The 25,733-nt window shown below is 46.1% G+C and overlaps 1 protein-coding gene across 3 annotated transcripts in view; it reads right to left on the reverse strand.

Moving 5' to 3' along the window:
- The window catches only part of MED13 (mediator complex subunit 13), a 119,627-nt gene that overhangs the window by 13,828 nt on the left and 80,066 nt on the right, over positions 1-25,733 (reverse strand). For 2 of the 3 annotated variants that reach the window (XR_010026425.1, XM_063146469.1), the window contains exons 10-23: positions 24,971-25,178; positions 23,663-23,729; positions 23,330-23,457; positions 21,450-21,540; positions 20,900-21,114; positions 19,962-20,158; positions 16,610-17,523; positions 15,394-15,561; positions 12,486-12,709; positions 7,343-7,532; positions 5,871-6,309; positions 4,776-4,992; positions 1,907-2,098; positions 815-1,038 (exon numbers count right to left, since the gene is read on the reverse strand). Coding sequence is in view for 2 of the 3 variants with exons in the window: in XM_063146469.1 (XP_063002539.1) it covers positions 815-1,038; positions 1,907-2,098; positions 4,776-4,992; positions 5,871-6,309; positions 7,343-7,532; positions 12,486-12,709; positions 15,394-15,561; positions 16,610-17,523; positions 19,962-20,158; positions 20,900-21,114; positions 21,450-21,540; positions 23,330-23,457; positions 23,663-23,729; positions 24,971-25,178 (3,474 nt within the window). In the remaining variant the exon portion in view is untranslated. The remainder of the gene's footprint in view (positions 1-814; positions 1,039-1,906; positions 2,099-4,775; positions 4,993-5,870; positions 6,310-7,342; positions 7,533-12,485; positions 12,710-15,393; positions 15,562-16,609; positions 17,524-19,961; positions 20,159-20,899; positions 21,115-21,449; positions 21,541-23,329; positions 23,458-23,662; positions 23,730-24,970; positions 25,179-25,733) is intronic. The other variant, XM_063146470.1, reaches the window with a different exon arrangement.

Here is a 25,733-nt window from a genome sequence, read left to right on the forward strand (position 1 = left end):
CCCGTCAGCCAAAACTAGGCTAACAACCGTTACCCAGAGGACCTTCTCTTCTGCTGCTCCCAGACTGTGGAATGGCCTGCCGGAGGAGATTCACCAACTTAACAGTCTTCCCAAATTTAAGAAAGCCATAAAGACTTATCTCTTCTGGCAGGCCGACCCAGTCGAATTTTAAAATGCCTTTTAATAATGTATTAGTTTTATGTGTTTTTAATCAGTTTGATGTAGTTTATGGTGTTTTGTATTCGGTGCTGTTCCCTGCCTCGATCCAGAGGGAGAGGCAGGTAAGAAATATATTATTATTATTATTATTATTATTATTATTATTATAAGACACAAGAACTAAATGGTAAATTCGTTATATTTTCTTTCTCTTATTTAATCATCTATATCCCGTTTTTTAATACAAAACGTTTCCAAATCAGTGTGCAAATGAAAAGTAATGACAATGAAACGATTAAAATAATTCTCATTTCGAACACACAGTAAAACATTTCAGCATAGAAATTCAAGAACCAGCATAAACACGGTAGAAGTGAGACACAAGAAGCCTTCCAGAAAGGTTTTCTATGCCCATCTAAAAAAAACCCAAAAAACCGGAAGGGGCCATGCCTTAGTGTATTTGCCTGGGGAAAGAATCCACATTTATTTATTTACTTACAGCATTTTTACCCCACTTTTCAGCCAAAAAGACTCCCAGGATGGCTTACACAGATCAATAATAAAGCAATCCCCGCCCTCTGGCTTACAATCTAAAATGCACAACACAAAAGGAAAAAGGGACAAGGAGGTTAGAGGAAAACAAGCACACGCTTACCTGTTTGGTACATCAATGTTAATGATGCACGTTTCCAATAGTTCTCCATACAGATCTGTGCATGATGCAAGAAGCCACCGTTGATCATGAGACAGACAGTAACCCACAAAAAGCACGTTGTATTTCTGTCCGGCCTCCCCAAATGTTTCTCCCAGCTCTGTCTGTTTATCTTTGACTGGAGCCAATATGAACGGAGGAGCATACAGCTTGATACACTCCGGTCTCTGCAAAACACACACATGGAAGACAGAAAGTTTGAAACAGAGGATGACTTGTCCCGTAGGATAGCAGATTATCATACAAAAAGTAACATATAATTGGTGCCTCATACCAACACAGTGCCCGCAATCAATATTACTCTGGCTTACTAGCAAAGCATCAGTTGACCTTCACGAACAATTTCCCCAAAGCCTCTACGCAGAGTATAGAGGGGGTCTGTGGGTAAGTGGGGCAGATGCGTTAGGCATATTGAAGTTTATGGCACAGTGACAGGGAACAACACCCCAAAAGGGCAACAGTTGCACAGAGAACAAGAACAGACAATGCTGAAAAGCACACACCTGTACACAAGTAGAATTGCTTTTATACAATACAATGGAAGTTTTATATAAGACCAAAAGTCAAACCATGTAGTTTGACTTTTGGTCTTATGTAAAGCTTTCATTGTATTGTATAAAAGCAATTCTACTTGTGTACAGGTGTGCGATTTTCAGCATTGTCTGTTCGTGTTACAGTGACAGCTAGACCATATCGAATCACACATTAGTCTTGTTGCAAATGCAGGAAGGGCTGGGGCGGAAGGCAGAGACTCTCCTCAATTGGGAAGAGAAGGCTTGAAGAAGGAAAAGAAGCCACAGGAGAAACGTCGACCATATCTTTCCTTCCCCAAACTGCAGCCCAAGTTTCAGAGGCTGCTGGGTGTCCCCCTCACTCGAGGGTAAGGGACACCTTCCTCTGGCAAGCGAACTGCGGACACCTGTGCGCGCACATGCACGGGCGTCTCATTGATCTCTCTCATTTTGGTAGTCTTTTTCAAAACACTGCTAGGATTCCACCCCACTCAAAATCCACCGCTCTCCTCGAAATGCTCACCTCGGGGCTTCTGAGTGCCATTTCCATTGCTAAGCCCGGGCCAAAGCCGGTTAATGTTTTCACGTTGGTCGATGTCGGGAGCGGCCTTCGGCACTGCGTAAAGGCTGAGAACGCCAGAGATTTTAGATGCTGGGTGTAGATCTGCCTGTCTTCATTCTTGACGGGTTGTAACAGGTATTGACAAGGGACGAGCTAAGAAGGCCAAAGACAGAGAGTGAGAGAGAGAGCAAAAGACAACCTACAAATATTCCACACTAGAAGGCCGCTGCAACTTCAGCGTATGCCCATAAGAAGTATTACTCTGAAGAAACCCTCACGCCCCAAAAGAGGCACACAGACAGAGAACGTCCCATCACAACTTGAAGGTTCATTTCTCTCCTTGACAGCCACGCCTGTGCCTCACAGACAAGGAACGAGAAAAGAAGAGGTCTCCAAAGGGACAGGCAATGGTGCTCTCTAACCTTTAGCTACAGGATCATACTTCTTGTTGTCAAATAAAAATAATAATAAATAAATATCCCATGTCTTTAAAATCTGAAAATTGCAAGCAGGTGGCACTTACACATGCTTAGGGCGCAGATATTCCCTGTCATTTTATATCGCAGGAGTGAGCATCATGCAGACCCCGGGCTGCATGAGACCCCTGCTTGTCCCCTGTCGCGGCCCCCCTGAATTCGGAGGTGGCAGGCAGAAAGGTGGATTTATCACAACAGAGTTTAGCACTCCACAGGGGTATAAAGCAGTTTAATTTCACTTGCAAACCAGCTGAATTATAGTGCTCCCTAGGAGTCCAGTGTCGCAGTTGCCCACCTGTTCTTGGAGGTAAAACTCATAAAGTAACTGGAGGGGTGGGGGTGACCACGCCAACTTTCCACTGATCAGATTGGCGGCAGGCCCATAGGTCCTATAAGACGCTCGCCTGAAATGGCGCCATTTGCTTTGCTGACTTTATCGTGCCCAGCACACCTGCTCCGAAACACACAACTTTCCGGACGCTGCAGCAGCAGGTGTGCAGGAGGGCAAGCACAGCATTAGTAGTGCTGAGGGCTCATCCCTATTGATGCTGCCACCCTGGGGCCCCCATTTCAGGCACCCCTTTGAGTGCTGGGCAGCCACTGTTGCCCACAATGCACCTTGATAAAGCCGGGGGATCTGGCTCTGATGGAAAAAGTGCTGCTGCCGTCCCTCTCTTCCAGTCGCAAGCCTGCTCACTCGCCCCGACATCCAGGGAGAAATAAACAGGGTAAAGGGGATGATCTGTCAATTTGGGGGACCCACTAGAAAGCCCCCTGCGAAGTGGCCTCTCCAACCTACAGCCAGCCCCATGCAGGGGAGAGTCAGTGTTCCTCACAAGATAGGCCAAAACAGACAGGCCTTTTGGTGCTTTCGACGCAAAAAGGAAGTAAAAACGTATTTTTACTCACTTTATTCTAACCACGCAAAAGAATTTAAGCTGGATGCCTTGAGACAGCGGTGGAGAAGCTGCAACCCTCCAGACTTTTCTGAACTACAAGTCCCCATCATCTAGACCAGAGCTTTCCAAGCTGTGTGTCGGCTGCAGTGTGTAGGTGTGTCACGCGAACGTAACGACAAACCTCTCGAGTCTATGTGAAATAAGCAATACCAACTTGCATGCATTTTTACGCAGCAAAGGTGCCGATTAGTATGGTGCACTAGTATATTCCCTTTCCGTCGTATCCGTGTATGCACACCACGGTCGAGGGATCATACAGGTACTGCGCATGTGCAGTATGCATAATCGGGTCGAAACAGCGGATTCCGTGTCACTTCCGGTGACGCGGCTGCACCCGAAGTGACGCATTTGAGAAATTCCATGGGTCCAGTTTTTTGATAGAACACCGTCTCAACCGCTGCTCGACAAAATTGGTTCAATGTGAAAAGTCTTGGAAATGTATGTTATTATCTTGCAAATCATATATTTTCAAAAATATAAATGAAAGGTTTTCATGAGATATGTTGTGTCCCCATACATTTCGTTATTACAATTTATGTATGTGTCCATATCTATTATAAGGGGTTAGCTGAACCTCCGGTTTGCTAGTAAAACTGAATTACTGTGTCGCGAAATGATGCATGTCTAAAAACTGTGTCACTAACATGAAAAATTTGGAAAGCTGTGATCTAGACATTGGCCATGCTGGCTAGGGCTGATAGGAGTCAGAGTCAAACAACATCTGGAGAGCCAGATGTTCCCCACCCCACCATAAAGCGTTATGCGACCCATCCAATGCCACCCTAAGGGGTAGCAAAACAGCGTATTTTTACTTGGCTTATTCTTAACCACACAACCCCCGTTGTCACCCAAACACCAGCCATGCTGTCTGGGGCAGATAGGATGCCCATCTCAGGCCACCTTAAGGGGGACCACGAGTCCACTCATCAGAAAGCAACGAGGCTTCAAAGGGCTACAGTGCAAACATCTCCGGAGACTTCGTATTATATATATATATATATATATATATATATATATATATATATATATTTATATATATTATTTCTATACCGCCCCATAGCCAAAGCTCTCTGGGCAGTTTACAAAGGTTAAAAACAGTGAACATTAAAATCAAATATAAAAATTTAAAACCAACAAAAGCATAAAAACAACAATATCCATTTTAAACAACTCTTCTGGGGTCAATTAAAAACTCAGCATATGTTGTTAACTGCCTGGAAGATGAGAAAAGTTCTTGACCTGGCGCCGAAAAGATAGCAATGTTGGCGCCCGGCAAGCCTCGTTGGGGAGATCATTCCACAGTTGGGGGGCCACCACTGAAAAGGCCCTCTCCCTTGTTGACATCCTCCGAGCTTCCCCTGAATTTCCCCTGTATTTCAATGCCCCTGAGCGTACCTGAACAGAAACGATGTTTCTGATGTTAGGAGGGAGGCTTTGGATCATTTCCAGAAAGCAGCGGAGCAGGCCAAGCGTCCACACGTTGGAGGAGCTGCTCTCTTCTTTCTTCTCGTATGTGAAAGGGTCGATGATGTAGACGACGATGGCGGGCGGGTAGGTGACGGCGTGAGAATCTCCATCAGTGGGGATCCCCACTTTGTCGCGGTCCATCGTGCTGGAAGCAGAGGGCAAACAAGATGGTTGTGAGAGTCAGGAAGTTCCTCTCTCGTGTGAAAGAAGCTGTGAGCTCTCGGGCGTCAGATTGACAAGTGGGAGCTTAAGGCCTCTGGGATCCCAGCTGACGCTTTTCAGCTTTTCAATGGCTCAGCTCAGACAAACACGTTTCTCTACACAGTGGGAAAACTCCACTCAATGGTTGAGTTCCTAGGGGGTTCTCCCAACACAAGTTCTAACACCGCCATTGTGTGACTGTGGGCCACCGTGGAGTTAAATGAAATCCACCGTGACATTTGATTGACAGTTCCTCCTCCCCTGGTCCTCCCGATGGTATCCCATCAGCCATTGCTACAAAAAAAAAAAAAAAACAATCCCAGCAGCTCTCTTTGACATTCGCTCCTTTCGCCGCTCTTGCCAGGGAACTCTGTAGCCAGGGGGAAAAGTCAACGCAATGCAACAGAAAACTCCCCAGAGCCCTCCACACAACACAACGGTTCTGCAGGAACTCTCCTCCGCACAGCGTGGATATATTCTGCATGGAGTGTTTTCCCAAAAAAAAACCCTGCACCGTTGCATGGGGTTTTCCCGCCAGACAACACCTTTCTTGATGGTGGTGTAAAAACTCCACCATGGAATTCTCAAACCACCGTTGAAAAACATGTCTGAACGGAGCCACTCTCTCTCAAGCCTGACCTACCTGACAAGTGTGTGTGTGGGGGGGAGAGATACACCCCATGTATGTGTATCCCCTCGAATGTGGGGGGGATGCACACCATGTATGCCACTTTGAGCTCCTTGAAGGGAAGGTGCTATAGCGGGGAATCCAATCCAATCAATTCTCAATGCACGAATGTAAATAGACCTTTGCCACATTACCTCTCTGAAACCTCCGGATGTGGCTGTGAAGGGAGAGACGTGGCTTCCCCAGGTAGCCCGGCTGCTTGCGGTTGCTGCTGCGTCCCTGGCTGCCCATTTGGGACTGTCGCAGACGGCGTTGAGAGGGAGGAAGCAGTAGTGTTGTTGATGCTACCAAAGGGTGGAAACGAAGAAGGTTTGTTCGCCGACATCCCGCTGCCCACGCTGGAAGAGGAGGCGGAGGTGGTGGTCAGGGTGGAGTTGGCAGTGGTCGCCGCGGACGTGATGGCGCTGCTCGAGTTCATCGTGACGGTGTTGCTGGCGGTGGACGAAGGGGTGGACGATGGAGTGGAGTTGCCCGTGACCTGAGGCTGGGTGGATGCAGGATGGCTTGTGGGAGGAACGAGGCTGGACTGAGAGAGCAAGGAATTGTCCAGTGGCTGAGTAGCAAGATAAGGACCTTGGGAAGCAAACAAAAAAGCCATCGGAACAATTAAGCCTAGTGTTTTGTTTCCGTAGATTCAAAGTGATGTAACGAATGGGGCACCTGTTTTTATTCCTTGACATTCAGAACCCACTGGACTGGGGTTCCTGGAAAGCTTATTGGGCAAAAAAGAGGTGGTGGAGGAGGGACGTCCTCCAGGGTGGGCAACTTGCCCTGAAACACAGCTTCACCACCACCACTAATCTGCCCTGAAGCCTGCCCCGCAAATGCTCTGCAAAGGTTGGCATTATATGGAGTTGGAAGCCAAAGGGACTGCTAAAGCTCTTCGGCTACTGAACGATGGTGGACCAAATCGTGCGGCACGCTGGTTCCCCTCTATTCAGCACTGGTTAGGCCTCATCTTGAGTAAATCCAGTCCTTAGAGGCCCCTTCCAACTCTACAATTCTATGGATCTATGATCAAAAGCCCCAATGGCTATTTATATTTCTGTCTGTTTCATAAAACTTGGGAATAACGAGACAAAATTGGCTTTCCAGCCCTTGCAATTGCACAGAAACGTTTGGACGTGAGATGGCGAAACAGTTTCCTGCGTCGGATGGTCTGGCCAGCGCTACTATACAAAGCATATGCAGAAGAGGTGTTATGAACAACCTCCCCAGGACTGAGCGGGTTGTACGCTGTAAGTCCGACTGCAGAGAGATGAGTTTGCGTTCTCACATGACATTGCAAAACGGAGAGCCAGTGAGGGGTTAGGGTTAGAGTGTTGGACTTGGATTCAGGAGATATTCAGGTGACTTTGGGCCAGTCCCTGACTCTCAGCCTAACCTACTTCAAAGGGTGGTTGTGAGGATGAAATGGAGAGGAATAGGGGCATGTAAAGCCGCCTTGGGTTCCTTGCAAGAGGAAAAAAAGGCAGCCTATAAATGTAATTGTTGTTTTTTAAAAAATAACCCTGTTCCAACTCTGTTCCAAGCAGGCATATATTTCATTAACCCCAGTTAAATATTCTGACAAGTGACAGCTTTAAAGAGGGGCGTGGGAACATACCCAAATCATATCTGCAGACTTGAGCGTACAGCTTGAGTCTAGAAAACGATTCGTTGTTGGCATGAGCTGCCTGAGAGAACCACTCGGCCACCGTCTTCTCAGAAAGTTTGTTTGAAGCAGCGGATCCAACCCTCATGATCCCATCGGGCAGAAGCTTACAGATGGGTCGATGCTGGCCAAGCCTGCAGGACTGGGGGAAAAAACACACAAGTGGGAACCCAAGGGTGTTGAGCGTGCAAAGCACAAGCAACCCTGACTCTTTCAGCAAGCGCATCACGCGTCAGCTCCGACGTAGGGGTCGGTGCCCTTCTGTCATATCTAGCTCTGCTTCCCCCTGGTTCGTAAGAAGGTGTTTCAAGTGATCAATCAGAATCCCTCGGAAGTAAAGGAGTCGGCGCCAGAAACAGGCCAGCCTGTACCAGTGGGGGAGGAAGCTCTCACGGGCTCTTCACCAGCTGGTGGTGAACCCTCTCCTCCAGAGCTTACCTCGTCAAAAGCAAATAATACACAGTCAGTGGGAAGCCAACATACTTCAGAAGGAGAGCGCACGGACCAGTTAGCTGATCCTAGAGTACGCCGCAGACTAAAACAGACGGAGAGAAAGGACAGCAAAAGGAAGTCGTCTCTCTGAAGGTAACTGTCTTAAGAAAAAGCTTTTCATTCTTCTTAAAAAGACAATTGTCTCGCTTAGTTTGCATAATTTTGCCTAGGGGAAAGTTCCTAGAGATTAGACTCTCTTCAGGTGCGAAGAGATGTTTATTGCTTAAATAAAGCTTTGTAAATTACTTAGCAAACCAAGAAAGCAAGAAGTTTTGAGAAACACAAATCACTCTCTAGAAGATGAGAAGTCCCATAGCTCAGCCTTCCCTAACCGGATGCCTTCCAGATGTGTTGGACTACAACTCCCAACGCTTGCGGGGAGTTGTGATCCAACACAGGAGTGCCTCAAAAGCTGGAGTGTTTATGGATAAACAGCGGCAAAGAGGTTAAACTGAACGTAGCAGCTTTTGCTTTGACCGCTCTTAGTGTCGCCAGAACTCTCTGGATCTCCCTGCAGCAGCCTGCAAAGCTGACACCAAAGGCAGTCAAGCATCATTTTCTGTAGCGACAGTTTTGCGGAAATCATTTTGCAGCTCCATCTTCTGTTCTGTACACATTGTGGTTGTTGTATTTAAGGTCTTTTGCCATCTCGAGTTTTGCTATGGCTTCTGTCCAAGACAAATACATTTGAACCTGAGGAGTAAGTGCCACAACTCCTGGTGTTGCACATTAGCTACCCATGGTATATTTCCGGTACAAGGCATGAAGCCGTGAAGCGTGCCACAAAAAGGCGGACACGTTGTTCTAGGAAAGAAGCAGTGTTAGGAGGTTGCAGGAAAAACAAAGCATTTCAGCACCTTAAAACAATAATGGATTCATTATGACCTGAGCGTCTATAATGGATTCGAATTCACTTCATCAGATGCATCTGATGGATTCTACTCCACAAAAGCTTATGCCATAATAAATCCATTCATCCTTAAGGTGTCACTGCACTCCGTTTTGACACTGTTCTTATCCAATAGAGATGGCATCCCTGTTATTTCACCCCACAATTCTCCGTCTACAAAGAGTTTAACCTTCCGATGTTTATTTACACTACTTGTAAAATAATATCCTACGCTTAATATCCTAAAACCACCAAGTGATTCACAATAAATGTGTAATACTGCAGAAAACAAATATAAAAAGAGTATGCAACAATATAAAAGACTAGTTAAAAGCATTACAGTAAAGACAACAACAAAACAATAATAAAAGAAAGCAGTGTTGGAATCCATTACAAGCCAGGGAAAGCCTGCATTAAACAAATATGGACCTGTTCAGACATGCTAATTTATTTATTTTATTTATTACATTTTTATACCGCCCAATAGCCAAAGCTCTCTGGGCGGTTCACAAAAATTAAAATCATGAAGAGCATAAAAATCGCAAAGAGAATAAAAACAACCAACCATCTAAAAACGCATGATTAGGCCGCTAACTTGCAGCAAATGGTTACTGTGTTTAAACCGTGATTATGTAACCACCATGGTTAGGAATGGTTCACATGACATGCTAAGCCGTAATAATGTTTAGCTCAAAACGCTTAACCACCGCGGCTTAGCATGTCATCTGAACAGGGTCTGTCTGTGACTTCAACAGGCGTTCAAGCTCCCCACAGTTTCTGCCTCTTGAACAAGGGTGGGAAGGTGTTCCAAAGCATGGGTGAGACTACCGAGAAGGCCCTCTTATATGCTGTTACCTAGTGACAGTGTACTGGCTCTGTACTGGCTCTAGAATGACCAAGGGCGTATATTGGGAAAGGTGATCAGAGAAGGTATCCTGGTCCTGAGTTGTTTAGGGCTTTGTATATCAACAGCAAAACTTTGAATATGGCTAGATAGCTGATAAGCAGCCAGTGCAGTCCTTTTAACACAGGTGTCTTTTGTGTATATCTTGGTGTTCCCACTGAGCACTCTCTACCCGCTGCATTCTGCACTAGCTGCAGCTTCCGAACCAGGCACAAGGGCAACCCCCCGCTTGCTTATGCATTTTAGCTGCAATCCCACTCCTGGAAATGTATGCCTATTAACAGCAGCTAGGGGGAGACCCACAGAAATGCATTATTTAAGTGTAAAATGCAGAAGTAGTGCCTTGACACCTTGGAGACTAGCAATTTTAGAGCCCACTTTTTCAAACACGTTCAGTGTTTGTCTAATAAGTGTCAATTCAGGCTGACAGGAGAGGTTGGGTGGGGGAGTTGTTACAATAGGAGATAGAAGGCTTTGCAATCTTATGCCTCAAGTTCTGTTTTGGAGTAATAAAGGGCAGGTTATTCCTCCTTTCCTCACGGGAAGGATCCATGGGGGGAGGGGGGCAAATGCCCTCTTATCCCAACAGTAAATATAAATACAGCATGGATTCCCTGTTGCATTTAGCAAGCTTTTTTCCTCTTTTTTTCTGACGTTATAAATCCTCGAGCGGAACTGAATTTAGAAGGCTACTGCAAGTCCTAAACTTTTAAGGTACAGAGGGGGTCAAGGTGCTAAATCCAGCCTTCTCAACTGTAGCAGCTAGGACCACAGCGGCCAAATCAAGAAGGAAAGAGTGAGAAAGGGCTGTCACAAAGGGACCTGCCAGCAGGCCAGTTAAGTGGGGAGAGCTCACAATGAAGGATTATTATTATTATTATTATATAGCACCATCAGTGTACATGGTGCTGTACAGAGCAAAACAATAAAATAGCAAAACCCTGCCGCATAGGCTTACATTCTAATAAAATCATAATAAAACAATCAGAAGGGGAAGAGAATGCACCAAACAGGCACAGGGTAGAGTAAAACTAACAGTATAAAAGTCAGATCAAAATCAAGTTTTAAAAGCTTTAGAAAAAATAAAAGTTTTTAGCTGAGCTTTAAAAGCTGCGATTGAACTTGTAGTTCGCAAATGTTCTGGAAGAGCGTTCCAGGCGTAAGGGGCGGCGGAAGAAAATTAGTTCGCCACCCTCTCTTCAGAGCAACCCTACCATAGAACCTAGCTGCTGGCCAGGGATGAAAATGATTGAAATATATGGGCAACCCCTTTTCAATAAGGTTCTCTTACACACAGGGCTAATTTACACCAAGCAGGATATTGCACTACAAAAGTGGTCTGAAAGCGGTATATAAAAGGCAAGAGCCACACCAAGCAGAATATAGCACTATGAAAGCGGTATATGGTCTGTGTCAATGGGCCCCAACAGTTGTCAGTGCACTTCAATACCGCTACAAAGCAGCAGTGTGGCTCCTGCCTTTTATATACTGCTTTCATCATAGAATAGCAGAGTTGGAAGAGGCATACAAGGCCATCGAGTCCAAACCCCTGCTCAATGCAGGAATCCACCCTAAAGCATCCCTGACAGAGGGTTGTCCAGCTGCCTCTTGAAGGCCTCTAGAGTGGGAGAGCCCACAACCTCCCTAGGGAACTGATCCCGTTGTCGTACTGCTCTAACAGTCAGGAAGTTTTTCCTGATGTCCAGCTGGAATCTGGCTTCCTTTAACTTGAGCCCATTATTCCTGTGCAATATAGTGCAATATCCTGCTTGGTGTAGATTAGGCGTAGTTAAAGAGAGCTAGCGACTTGGAATCATGGGCTAAACAGCATCATTCAGGAGAATACAAAAAGTTCAACCCCTTAGAATTACGTGGTTCGTAGCTTTACACGGAGGGCAGTCCACAGTTCAACTACTTGATGGCGTCTGCAGGATAAGAAAACTGCTACTTAAAAAAAGCCTTGCGAAAGGCGCAAAGGAGACCTTTTGATCTCTTTCTACCATCCCTTTTAGTTGCTTTGTTGAGATAAGGCCTGCAGGAGTTTTAAGCGTCAGCTGGAATGCAAAGCTGATGAATGATCGCCATGAAGAAAGGCGAGGGATATGAGCTGTGGAGCACAAACACACACACGGTGTTCTCCCAGGGCTGGTGCTACCATAGAGGCCACTCAGGCGGCCGCCTAGAGCGCCAAGCTAAGAGGGCGCCGGGCACAGCGCAGCACTCACACGCGTTGGCTGTGAGCCGGCCCGGCCCGAGGATTCAGCTGGGCCTGGGTGGGCGAGATGGTGCCCTGCGCCCTCTCAGCCGAAGCGAAGTCAGGGACGCTGGGGTGGGGGTGGGGTGGGGGCTCTACGTTCAGACTTCCGGAATGAGCCCGGAAGAGAGAGAGAGAGAGAGAATGTATGGGTGAATGGGGTGCATGGGGTCTTTGAGTGAATGCATGTGTTCATGCGTGTGTTTGTTTGGAGTGAGTGATACTGAGTGTGTGTGTGCGCACGTGTGTGAGTTGGGGGGGGATGATTTGGAGGTGGTATTCCTATTAAATAATGCATTTTAGACCTATAGACGTTCCTTTCCGATTTGTTTGCTATAATTGGCATGGCGTATTTCTTGTACTTTAAAATAAATTTAGCAGTTTCAAGTTTTGTGCTTCTTATTTTTTCCAGGAAACATCTGTTCTTAAAAATCAAAGTTGGCACTTTTTTGGGAGGGTGGGGGGTGAAAGTAGGTCACCTTGCCTAGGGCGCAAAATAGTCTGGCACCAGTCCTGTGTTCCCCCACCCCACCCCGTCCCTTCTCAAGATCCTTACCTCATATATTGCCGTCAGGTCCCGAAAAAAGGTCTTTGCTCCTTTCAGCAGAGCTTCGTTCTCTGGACACACCACCACGTAAGCGATGTCTCTCTGTGATCCGTAAGGCTCCAACATCAGTCTCTCCCAGTACGGTAAGGCAAAAGGGGACAGCACCAGGAAGTCGTAATCGTATCCCAACAAAAAAGTCGGAATGGGCAGTGGTTCTGGAGATTCGTCAGTTCCTGGACAAGAAAGGGTTATTTTTTCCCCCACCATCTATTAGAATGCAATGCAGCGCAGCGTTCGCTTCCAGGTACAAGGAAGCGATCGCCAGGTGCCTTTTACAGTAATGCAGTCATCAGGACATTCATGGTGGTAACCATCAAAAGCATTCGCTATTTTGCTACTCTACAGAAAAGTTCTGAAGTTCTTTGGACAGTCAAAATAGGTTGTGAATAAGCAAATCTATAACATTTAGGCTATAGCTGAAAAGTCTTAAGCGGCAGTGTGCAGAATACACTCCCAAACATTTTGATTGTGGAATTGGCGGCTGGGATGCATACAGATCAAGTAGCAAGTCTCTTCTAAAATTTGCCTTCCCTCATCCGAGCGAAGCGAAAAAACCAGAGCGAAGAACAAAAGCTCCCGGACAACATATTGAGGCCTTGTTAAGAAAAACAGGATCGAATAAGGGACTTTAAAGTCTAGGATGTAAGAAGCCTCGTGTCCAGAAGTGGGATCCTGGGCAGTTCAGGGGTAACCAACCTACTGCCCCCTCCAGATGTTTTGGGCTACAACTTGCAAAATAACCGTCCACTGGCCATGCTGGCCGGGGCGTATGGGAAGTCCAGTCCAAAACATCTGGAGGACAGCAGAATTTCTGAAGTACCCAGAATTTCACTCCAGGACATGAGGTTCCTCACGCTCATCCTTTTTTCTTTCCATGTTAGATCCTTAGCTCAAACGGGGATTCAGACTTAGCAGCTGAATTTAATCAACATTGTCACACCATGATTTGGCTGTCAGGAGCATGCGGTGGGCTCCTTCACTCCCCTTGTATACATCAATTCCCTCCTCCACTTACTGGTAACTGGATTGTAGCTGAGATCTAGCTGAGAGCCCCCTTCCCTTCTGCTACCAACTGTGGCTGCTGAGGCCATCAGAGGGAAAGGAAGTAGTAACTAGGCATACCTCTATCATGCCTGGATGTGTATGAGGCTATGAGTGGGAGAAGAGAGGAAGTGGCAGCCCTTCCACTGTGTCCAGGACCTTCTGAACTTTCCAACTAAGAATCTAGTGCCTAAATTTGCTTCTCCCCCCCTTCCTCCTCCCTCCCAATCCCCTTTCCTTTTGTGTCATGTTTCTTAGGCTGCAAGATTGTGAGCAGGGACTGTCTTAAGAATTAATTTTGTACGCTACCTTGAGAGCCTTTTCTGGCTAAAGTAGGGTGACCCTATGAAAAGGAGGACAGGGCTCCTGTATCTTTAACAGCTGCATAGAAAAGGGAATTTCATCAGGTGTCATTTGTATGCATGCCTCGCCTGGTGAAATTCCCTCTTCATCACAACAGTTAAAAGTTGCACTAGCTATACTAGAGTGACCACATACAAAAGCGGGCAGGGATCCTGCAGCTTTAACTGTTGCGATGAAGAGGGAATTTCACATGGCACCTGCTGAAATTCCCTTTTCTATACCACTGTTATAGATACAGGAGCCCTGTCCGCCTTTTCATAGGGTCACCCTAGCTAAAGGGTGAGATAAAAGTGCTATAATAAATAAAAAATGATATCCTAATTGGGCAAGCTAAGTTTATCGCTAACCATACTTCACCTCCAAACGAGAATCAGAACTGTGGTTTGAAGTGACTTCCCGATTCTGTTTTGGAGGCAAGCTATGATTGGCAGTAGCCATGGTTGGCCTGATTAAAATACCCTGGTTAACTATGGCTACCACAAACGAGCAAAATGAGGGGCGGAGCTAACACGCGTGAGACAGAAGGGAGCAACAAGCTCACAGCACATTTCTGACAGGTCAACCATGGTTTGGTCACAACGTATGAATTGGTGGCAGTACGGCCAGTTACATTCCACTGTGAGGAGGGGAACAGGTTATTTGAAAGACCGTATTCTCCCTTATGAGCCTGCCCGTGCTTTGAGATCTTCTGGAGAAGCCCTTCTTTCAGTCCCACCTTCTTCACAGGCGCGCTTAGTGGGAACATGGGAGAGGGCCTTCTCAGTGGCTGCTCTGGTGCTCTGGAACTCTCTTCCCGGGGAAGCTAGACCGGCTCCCTCCTTGATGGGCTTTCGGAAGCAGGCTAAAACTTTTTTGTTCCAGCAGGCCTTTGGAGAATAGTCTGCCCCTCCATCTATGTTAATGTCTTATAATTTTGTTGTGTATTTTAAATGTTTATGGTTTTGTTCCCCCCCCCCCAATGTATATTTTAAACTTTGTAAGGCCGCCTTGAGGCCCAGCATTGGGCAAAAGGCAGGATACAAATAAATAAATATAATAATAATAATAATAATAATAATAATAATAATAATAATAATAATAGTTCTAAAGGGCTCTGGCCTTAATTCCTTGCAGTTCAAAATCTTGCTATAGTGTGGCATGTGACATTTAAGCACACTACTTATTCCTAAAATAATTACATTTCCCAGGCACTAAATAATAAATTAATTTCCCCTCTATATCAGCCTCCCCACAACCTGGTGCCCTCCAGAGGTGTTGAGCTGGGGGATTGTGGGAGTTGTAGTCCAAGACATCTGGAGGGCACCAGGATGAGGAAAGCAGTAATGGAGGTAAAACATGAGGATTGTTTAAAACAGAGTCACCTCCCTACCCGCCCATGCAAAGCCTACCCATTAAGGAAGAAACGTTCTGGATTTACAGCAGATACAAGTTACTGATCGAGAACAGCGTTTACCATAAGAGCCTCGGCCAGCCATTTTGTGGAACTGCTGCCACGTGAGAGGACCCTGCACCCCCCAAGAGCGAACGGTTCGTTTTTTCTGAATTGCATCCTGAAGGACCGGCTGGAGTGAGAGCAGCATGCGAAAGATGTCCTGAGAACACTGCATGCTCACGTCTACAACTGCAAAAGAACCAAAGTTAGTCGAAAGGAGCCGCAAAGCCGCGTCCCAGTCATGGTCCCTACTTGACAACAACTGCATTTCTAATTTCTAGACCTTGTAAACTTAAACATGTGATGCGTTTGTGCCCAGGAAACACAACCTGCTGCATTTGTAGAACTGCCTTATACATTTCGTTGTGCATTGCTCAATATCTTACTTTAAAAATCAAAACATAAGGTTGCAAAGACACTATCAGCTTAGTGTACTGCTTCGAATATGCCATCAGAGCCTGTTTAAACGTCTGCACCAGCCTTTCCCCAAGACGCTGTGCTAGAGATGCTTCGGACTCCAACTGCCATCATAACCAGACAGCATGACCAATGCTCAAGAATGCTGGACGTTGTAGTTCAGAACATCTGGAGGGGCCCACCTTGGGGAATGCTGGTCATACAACAGCAGAGCTGGCTAAAACTAGGCTGAATTAAACCATTCATACTTTTCCTAATATCCGAGGCATGTTCCTCCTATAAGCAACCCCACTTCTCTCATCAAAAGGGGTTTCCTTCAAAGCCAGTCACCCTTCACACGTCTCTTGAGGGGCCCTTAAGGGATCTCAGCTGCAAGAGGATGTACTCCCAAAGCAAGTTATTCATAGCCCGAATCACCAGGGAAGCTATGAGTTTCCTGAGGGCCCAAAGCTTTCAACCTTCTAAAGAATAAAAATAAATGGGGAGTTCTGGCTATGTAGGACTGATTAGGACGGCCGAGTTACCTACTCCCTGCAATCTGTGGCAAAGAAGTGCATCACTTTTAAGCCCCTACTTACCCTATTTCTTCAATTCTAAGACACACTTCCCCCCCCCATATAAACATCTCTAAAAATGGGGTGCGTCTTAGAATCGCGGGTGTTTCTTAGGGTTTTTTTTTTCTGTTGGTGGTACTGAAATTAGTGTGTGCCTTACAATCGATGGCGTCTTACAATCGAAGAAATACGGTAACACACGGAGAGAAACCTAAAAGCATCCGCGCGGGGAAACTCCTCGTTTTCCAGCAAACCTTAACACTCACCGTTTCGTTTCGACCAGTGATGCAAGCAAGTACTTTTCACAAGTGCTTCGTCGACTTTCCCTCCTGACATGTTGTCCATAAACTGCCGCCCGTGCTCCAAGGCGAGGTAACAGTCATTGCAACAGTCCCTTTCCTCAGCCCGTACCAGGTTGCCGACGGCGCCGGCTTTCGGCAAGGGGTCCTGATCCGCCGCTCCAAACGGTGAAAACAAGTTGGTGCACTGGTCTTGCAGCAGGAGTATCAGCTCGTCAGGTAGCCGGTCAGCCTCCTTCGGCCCCCCGCTGTGGTCCACGGAAGCGGCGCGCAGGGCCTCGAAGCGTTTCTCCGCCTCTTTGCCGCATTCCGAGTTGCGTCCCAGGATGTCCAACTCGTCCTCGAGGAACAATCCGGAGCTGTTGCCAAACTTCCTGTTCATAACCGCGCTGAAGCCGCAGGTGCACCGGTACTGGGCCTCCTGCGTCGGATCCGGAATGTAAACTCCAACATCAGCACCTTTGATGTTCATGTTGCAGACGCAAATGCAACAGCTGTCAAAGTTACAGTCTTTGAAGAGATTCATCACAGATTCAGAGAGGATGAGGTTGACGTAAAGGCTGTGGGCTTCCGGGATCGAGGGAACGGTGGCAGGCTCAACGGAGTTCAGCGGTCGGCACGTCGACGGCGTCGAAGCTGGTGAATATAAGTCCGAATTCTCGTACTTGACTGAACCTTGAGCGCTGGCCGGCCCCCCGGCCCCGCGGGGAGTCCGAGGCGTCCGTGGCGTCCGAGGAGTTGGGAAACGCGGGGTGGAAGGCGAAGGGAGGATGCCGGCCCCACCGTTGCTGGGTGGGGCGCTGCTGGGGGGCATTCCAAAGGGAGTATGTGTTTGCGGAGTGTAGGCAGGGCCGTACTCCTGATCCATCGTGCTCCCATCGCTAGAACAAGGAAGGGGAAGAATTTTGGCCAAACATTTCAAACAGGACACTCCAGACCACTATAAAACATACACACACTCTCCAGACAAGTTGCTGGAAGCAATCCAAGTGACTGGGCAAAACACAATGGCACATACTAACCTGTCACTGAAACCAGAGGGGCAGTGTGTGCGCAATACTTAAGCTGCATATCAGAACTGAGAAGTCCTCATAAATCTGCAGAGGCCTTCTACACCACAGAACCCATGCACATGAACGGACATTAATTTTTATGCTCTTAAGAGCAGGAAAGACTAGAGACGATTAAAAGAGGGGAAAGCGAGACGTCCAAGCTACAAGACCAGCAATATCAAATCCTTATTTTATAATACGGCTTCGAAGGCAGAATCGAAAACAGGAGGAGGGAATTTACGAACATTCGCTCCCACCCACCCTGGTCCAGCAGTGAAATGCAGCCCTTTTTTTTTTTTTGCAAAGCTTTGTGAGATCCACCCACCTTACATTCAAGCGGCACCTCACAAATTACTACTTTTAGCTTAAGAACTGAATTGGCTTCATTTGCCCTCAGTGATGTTATCATGGAATCAAATCTGATTGGCTGTGCAGCAGTGTTGCTGGGAAGACCACTTTTTACATGCATTGTATTTATAGACAGACAGTGCCGAATTAGCCGTCGATTGGGGCAGGAAGCAGTAGTGAGGCAGCACTAGAAAGAAATTAAGGGAAAAGCTTTCCTGGAGTCTATTTTGGAGTCTCTGAAATCGTCCTTTGCATGCTGACATTAAATGTTCATTTCTAAACATTCAGGGCAGGCCCAGCAATTTATTAAAGGTTCCATTCGAAACGTGACATTTGAGAGCAATGATTTCTTTTCTGTCAAACCAAACAAAGAAAAATTGACACTGACACACACACACGCCACATACCCAGCGCTATAATGCCGCCAGAAGCAGAGTAGAACCCCTGGTTTGCATTTACTTTCTAGTATTCTTCACGGCTTATTAAAACTAAATTTATACTACTAAGCACCCCCAAGAAATTCATGACACAAGAGTCAATGGATGAAATTTACACCTGTTTTAAAGAGCGATTTCTAAAACGGGGAGGGGAAATAAATAATTTTAAGTGACAGCTTAACATTGGCACGGAATGTTTAGAGAGTGTGCTTCTTCTTAAGTGTCTTGCCACCATTTTTTAGACCATTTTACTTCGAAGGAATGATCAAGTCACTAAACTTAATGGGCTTCTAACAGACCCAGGAGGAACTCCGCCCCCCCCCGCCCCCCCCCCACAGGCCCCACAGAGCAAACGCTTGAGCAAATGCATCCCTGTGCTCTTGTACAGCCTTCCCCAATTTGGCACCCTCCAAATGTGTTGGGACTACAACTCCCATAACCCTAAATCAGCATAACAGGGGATTATGGGACCTGTAGTCCGACACATCTGAAGAGCACCAGGCTGCTCTAGTGCCAACCCATTTAATAGAGGTTGCGTAGGTGATGCTCCCAATCTCCTGCAGCCACTTCTGCCACTTTATTTTTTTATTTATTGCATTTATATCCCGCCTTTTTCCTCCAAGGAATCCAAGGTGGCGTACATAATCCTCCTCCTCTCCATTTTATCCTCACAACAACAACCCTGTGAGGTAGGTTGGGCTGAGAGTCTGTGACTGGCCTAAAGTCACCCAGGGAGCTTCCATGGCCAAGTGGGGACTAGAACCCGGATCTCCTGACTCCCAGTCCAACACTTTAGCCGCTACACCAACTTGAGGGTTCAGGTGGCCTCGGTGGCACAGAGTGCCTTTTACGAGCTTCAGCTGGTGGCCCAGTTATGCCCCTATCTGGACAGAAATAGCCTGGTTTCAGTAATCTACACTCTGGTACACCCCCCAAGTTAGACTGCTGCAATGCACTCTACATGGGGCTGCCCTTGAAGACTGTTCAGAAACTGCAATTGGCTTCTGTATGTTTCTGAGTCCGACTGAAGGTGCTGGTTTTAATCTATAAACCTTACACAGTTTGGGATTGCAAAACTTGACAGAACGCCTCTCCCAACCCGAACATACACCCGGCCACTATGTTCAGGGCCTCCCTCCAAGTGCCTTCCGAGGGAGGCTCGGAAGGTGGCAACAAGGGAGAGGGGCCTTCTCAGTGGTGGTCCCATGACTATGAGCTCCCCACTGAGGCCCACCTGGCACCAATACTGTCATCTTTTCAGTGCCAGGTAATTTAATGGTATATAATGAGGCATTTACGTCTGCTGTTTTAGAACAAGTCTATGGGGGGGGGGGGACACTGTTATTTAAATTATTTTAGCTGTATACATTGTTTTAATTTTTGGGTGTTAAACGTTTTAAACTACTTTTATTTAGAGCTTCGGCTATCAGGCGGTATAGAAATGAAATAACTAATAATACCCTTTCACATTCAAACACATACCCCTCTTTGATGAACGGCATTGCGGGTCCTGGAGGAAGCAGCTCCAACTTGCCAACTGTCCAACTCTGACGGTAAACACATTCCTCTGGCAGTTTGATGGCCGGGACACACTGGCTCGGGAGAGTCTTCAACGGAGCAAACATGGAGCACCCCACAAAAGCTTGGCTGTTCTCGGGCTTATAAACGTATGAGTAATCCTAGCAACCAAACCAGAGTGAACATAAATGAAGAGCTCCATGTGGACAGAAAAAAAAACATAGAATAGTAGAGTTGGAAGGACCGATGAGGCCATCAAGTCCAACCCCCTGCTCAGTGCAGGAATCCAACTGAAAGTTAGCTGTCCAGCTGCCTCTTGAAGGCCTCTAGAGCCCACGCCCTCCCTAGGTCATTGGTTCCATTGTCATACTGCTCTAACAATTAGGAAGGTTTTCCTGATGTCCAGCTGGAATCTGGCTTCCAGCTGAAATCCAGCTTCCTGCAACTTGAGCCCATTATTCTGCATTCTGGGATGATTGAGCAAAGATCCCGGCCCTCCTCTGTGACAACCTTTCAAGGACTTGAAGAGTGCTATCACATCTCCCTTCAGTCTTCTCTTCTCCAGGCTAAACATACCCAGTTCTTTCAGTCTTCCTCGTAGGGCTTTGTTTCCAGACCCCTGATCATGCTTGTTGCCCTCCTCTGAACCCGCTCCAGCTTGTCTGCATCCTTCTTGAAGTGTGGTGCCCAGAACTGGACACAGTACTCAAGATGAGCCCTCACCAGTGCCAAATAGAGGGGAACTAATACCTTGTGTGATTTGGAAGATATACTCCTATTAATGCAGCCCAAAATGGTTATCCTTTAATACCTGATAAGCTCAAGACAGCACAACTGGGCACAGCAGAATGTTAAAAGTAGACAACAAAAAGAAAATTCAGGAATGGCAAGACTTTGCGTACCTTTATTTCCGAGGGCTTTGGACTACAGAATCCCTCGTCAACCTCAATTCTGAACTGAACGCCAGCAGTAGCGCCATTTCCTTCAAGGACAGTTCCTCCAGGCGTGGTGTCCATGCTGCCATATTCCTTATTGTTCATATTCATGGGAGAAAACCCCATAATGTGTTGCTCCAAGGATGGTGGTGTGGGATACATTTTATGAAGATCTGCCGTACCTGGTGTATATTTAAAAGGATTGCTTTGTTTAAGATGTTGGGCTGTGGTCACTGCACAACGATTCTCATGCGCTTACTACCATATGTCCCAACTATCAAGATACTTTCTGTGTGTTTGTGCACATTATATCCTGCACAAGTTTAGAGCAGGGTTTTGGCAAACAACTTTACCTCTCCCAAGTGCTAATAAAAACACGTTCTGCTAAAAGCAAAAAATTAAAGTTATATAAATAATAGTATGTAGGTGGCTTACTTATGAATGACATCTATACAAATGAAATCCCTCATATGATAAAAGCAGATAATTAAAGTTTTAAACGATGAAGCTGGCTTACTTATGCATGACAATGGGTCCAAGTTTCCTGCTTTTGACTCTTTGCAGTTGGATTTGTCATCAGATCCATTCAGCATTCTTCTAGACCCAGGCTGGAGACGGAAGAGGAGGAAAATGACTCCATAGATGTAATATACAGGCCAATGAAAATAAGATTTAAAGAAGCTTCATCAACTTTGTAACTTAAAAAGCCATGTCATTTGGAGGATGACTTCAGAAATGGGTGGGAGCTTCAAAGCATAAGGAGTCCTGCTATTCAAATTAGGCAGAAATCCCACTGGGCATGTCCAACCTCTGTATCTCTTAGGCTCAGTTCAGACAACACATTTCACAACGGTGGTTTTAGAACTTCACAGTGGAGTTTTTACACCACTGTTGAGAAATGTGTTGTCTGGAGGGAGAACTCCATCCCATGGAGGAGTATTTTTTAGAAAACACTCCATGCTGAATATCCACGCTGTGCAGAGAAGAGTTCCTGCACAACTACTGTGTTGTGTGGCGGGCTCCACGGAGTTTTCCGTTGCGTTGATTTGACTTTTCCCACTGGTTACAGAGTTCCCTGGCAAGAGCGGCAAAAGGAGAGAATGCCGCTCTAGGAGAGCCACCATGATTGCTTTTTTGTAGCAATGGCTGATGGGATACCATCGAGAGGACTGGGGGAGGAGAGAGGGGGGAGGAACTGTCACTCAAATGTTGCATTGCCTTTTACTCAACTCCACAGTCACACAACGGTGGAGTTAGAACATGCTGTGTGGTGAGTACCTCCTAAAAACTCAACCGTTGAGTGGAGTTTTCCCACTGTGTAGAGGAACAAGTTGTCTGAACTGAGCCTTAGGATCCCAGTCATTGCAACAAACATATTTTAGGTCACTTTTCTAGAAAACGTATACACACAGCCACTTAAAAATTCAAACTACACCACCACACAAATCTAAAAAATATACACATTCTGAGAAAATGCAAGCAAGTGGCCGAATAAAACAGTCCAGTCCAAATCATGTCGCAGGATAAGCATTTCAATTGTTTGCATATATTGTAATGGCAGTATTTGAGTCAAAGTTTCAATCCAACTATTAAATTTGAGGAGAAAACGTTGAATATATACAGAGAACAGACAGTCGGCCACCAAAGCACAAACATTGCTCTTATTAAGAAAGGGGGGGGTGCTGTTCAGTGTGACTCTGAGCAACTTATCATCCAAGCAATGGATTGTCTAAGCAAACTGTTTCCCTCAACATCATTGACCTCACTGAGGATGTTGATAAAGAAGAAGAATGCAAGGACCAATTTGCACACTTGCACGTATGTCACTCTCACTGACTCTCAGCTAAAACTCATTGTGCAAACCGTCTCCTTTAAAATGAATTCGTTTGAGGAGAAGCCTTTTTTATGACACTGACTCTACTTCAGCTACTTCACGCATTCAAGCCATCAAGTGATGAAAACTGCAGCTGTGAACCTGCCTTAAACGTTTTCTGGACTGAGAAAGGGCATAAAGAAATCAACTTGCAATTGAAACACCTATTCCAAAAAGAAACATTCATAGCTGCCAAGTTGGGGAATTGGAAACTGCCCTATCCCACCCCCTGCACAGGGGCAAACATTCTCCAGGCCTCACGACATCAGCTGATGATCCTCTAGATTACACAATGCCACTCGAGGAGAACAGGAAAGATCATGTTGCACATCAACAGTAGTAGGGCAAGATTAAGGTTAGTCAAACACACCCAGTTCATTTGGAAATTATCTGAAATAGCACGGAAGCTGTAAGCATAAGCCATTTTTCTTATTTTTATTTATTTACTGCCATCACTGCATATGATGCTTTTTGACCACCAACACGATATAAAACTATCAAGCAAGTTTTCACAAACCACTTACTGTTAGCTCATCTTCATCGGAGTTGAAGAGATTGTCGAGGTCAGTGTAGGAGACAACCAGGTCATTCTCATGAAACAAACTAGTTGATGCCGTGCGATTGTGAGGGGGAACACGCTGGGCATCTAGTGCTGGGGAGAGAGAGAGAGAGAGAGAGAGAGAGAGAGAGAGAGAAGGCTCAACATTAGTTAAAATTGCAGGGGTCTAACAACATGTGAAGTTCAATTATAATCCCAAAAATGAAATAAACTAACGTATTCTTGTAAATCTATCAGATTTTTCAAAGGAACTAAAACCACATTTACAAACAAACAAATAAATAAATAACCGTTTTACCTTGTTTGACAGAAGGGCTAAAAAGCGACATTGCATCCTCTCCAACATTGGGCGCCCCTTCTTCAGTCTGCAAAAACACAAAAAAAACCCACCCCTCCAGCATCAGGCACCATATGTGAATATGTGTCTAGTTCACATGAATCATTAACATAGAAATCTGCCTTCCCCAAAGTCAGACCATCTAGCCCCCCATTGACAGTGGCCTTCCAGGAAAAGGCCTTTCCCAGAACTGCTGCCCAAGATCCTTTTACATGCAGATGCTAGACCCGAATCTGGGACCTCGCGCCTGCAAAGCACGTGCTCTCTCCTTTGACCTATAGCACCTCCGAACTAAAACGGGAGCAGACTAGAAAAGGGAAAGGCAGAATCAGAGGCCAACGCAGCTACTCTCTGGATATTTCAAGGGCTCTTTCTTCCACATACTTTCATAACCTGAATAGGAAATGTATTTTATACATGCTCGTTTTTCCCCTCTTTTCTCATGGACCAAGATTTCCAATGATGGTGATTTCAACACCGAGAACGACTAGGTATTGAGTAAACAACGGTTGCTTAGTTCTCTTCTGACACATTTGTGAAAGATGGAGGGCTGCGTTACACCAGGTTCGGCTACTTGTCCGCCATGCCTGGTACTGTCTATTTGACCACCACACCAAGTATTGCCTAATCCTACTGGCATTGATGCTCCTGAGTCTCACATAGAAACCTTCCCCATTACCTGCCACCTTTTAACTAGAGAAGCCAAGGATTCTGCATGCAAACCAAGCTGAGGTTTGCATGCAATGCTCTCCCCAGCAATGCTTCATGAACAAACCCCACGGACAAATAACCAAGCAGAAAGCATTACAATGGAATTGAAGGCATATGTGAATGCTTCAGGGGAAGGATTTTAAACAGAAACATTTCTTTGTGCGAAATGTGCTCAGATTCTTCGTTGAAAGTCTGTATGGATTTTTAAGTCCTGAAACTATCGCTTTTCCACAGCTGGGATTCAAAGAGCTACTGTAGGTGCACGTAAGAGCTTAGGCAAGCACTGTAGGATTTCTGACTTCCCTCTGAGCAGTAGGCCTCTAAGCACTTTCACAATGTGCTTTCAAAAGCAGGTGACCACATGGCCTCGGGTGTTGGTGTCCGTGGTAAGGCTGCTGTTTGAGAAACACAAGCCCACAGTTCTCCTGTCTAGGTATGTGGTTTTTTAAAATCCCAGCCTGTGCATATTCACCACAGGAACCATCCCTGAAAATCTCCCTGGTCCCTTGCTGTTAGCATACTTGCTGTGCTGGTTCGCAACTTGACTTTTCCACTCACCTTGTGTTTTTTCCCGACTTCTCGTTCACTGTTCTGCCTGTCCTTTTTATCGGGAAAGGGGAATTCTTCGTCACCATCAACGAATGCATAGGGGTCCATTTCCGGCTCCTGGTCAGCTTCCATCGCCGCTAGATACTGATTCTTGCTCTGATACTGCTGCACCAATTCATCGGAGACCTTTAGAGGTTTCCTGCACTGCACCATTAATCTGGGGGGAGGGGGAGATTTTGTTACAATGAGTAAAAGTTGGAAATGCAAAACCCTTCTTTGGGTAGAATATTTAATTGCTTCCCACATTTGTATCCCATCCTTCCTCCAATGAGCTCATGACCCATTTATCACTTTCTGAGAGATGGGCCACTGAACACGTATCGCGATCTAACCCAAGGTGACCCAGTTAGCTTCACGGCTGAGCAGGGATTTGAATCCATGCCTCCCTTGTCAAGGCAAACACTTCAAGCACTACGCTGGCTCTCCCACAACACCATTCACGTAGTATTTCCTCCTATATAGTCTCAGGAGAGTTCCGCAAGAACTCTAGGCAGCAACGAATTTCTTTTCCCTCTATTTTCAAATGGGTTAGAATCATCTCAATTAAAAAAAAACACAACATCTTTGTGTCCACATCTAATTAGTACACCGCAGGTGTCAGTTCCCCTTTTCCAGCACCATATAATTAGGTGAGGAAAAAGGAGACCACTGCTCCTGTCTCAGCTTTCGCTTTGTCTTACTTATGCTCACCGACACCAAGCCCATTACTAGT

This window comes from Elgaria multicarinata, chromosome 22 (genome assembly GCF_023053635.1).
Source record: "Elgaria multicarinata webbii isolate HBS135686 ecotype San Diego chromosome 22, rElgMul1.1.pri, whole genome shotgun sequence".
NCBI classification, from domain to species: Eukaryota; Metazoa; Chordata; class Lepidosauria; order Squamata; family Anguidae; genus Elgaria; species Elgaria multicarinata.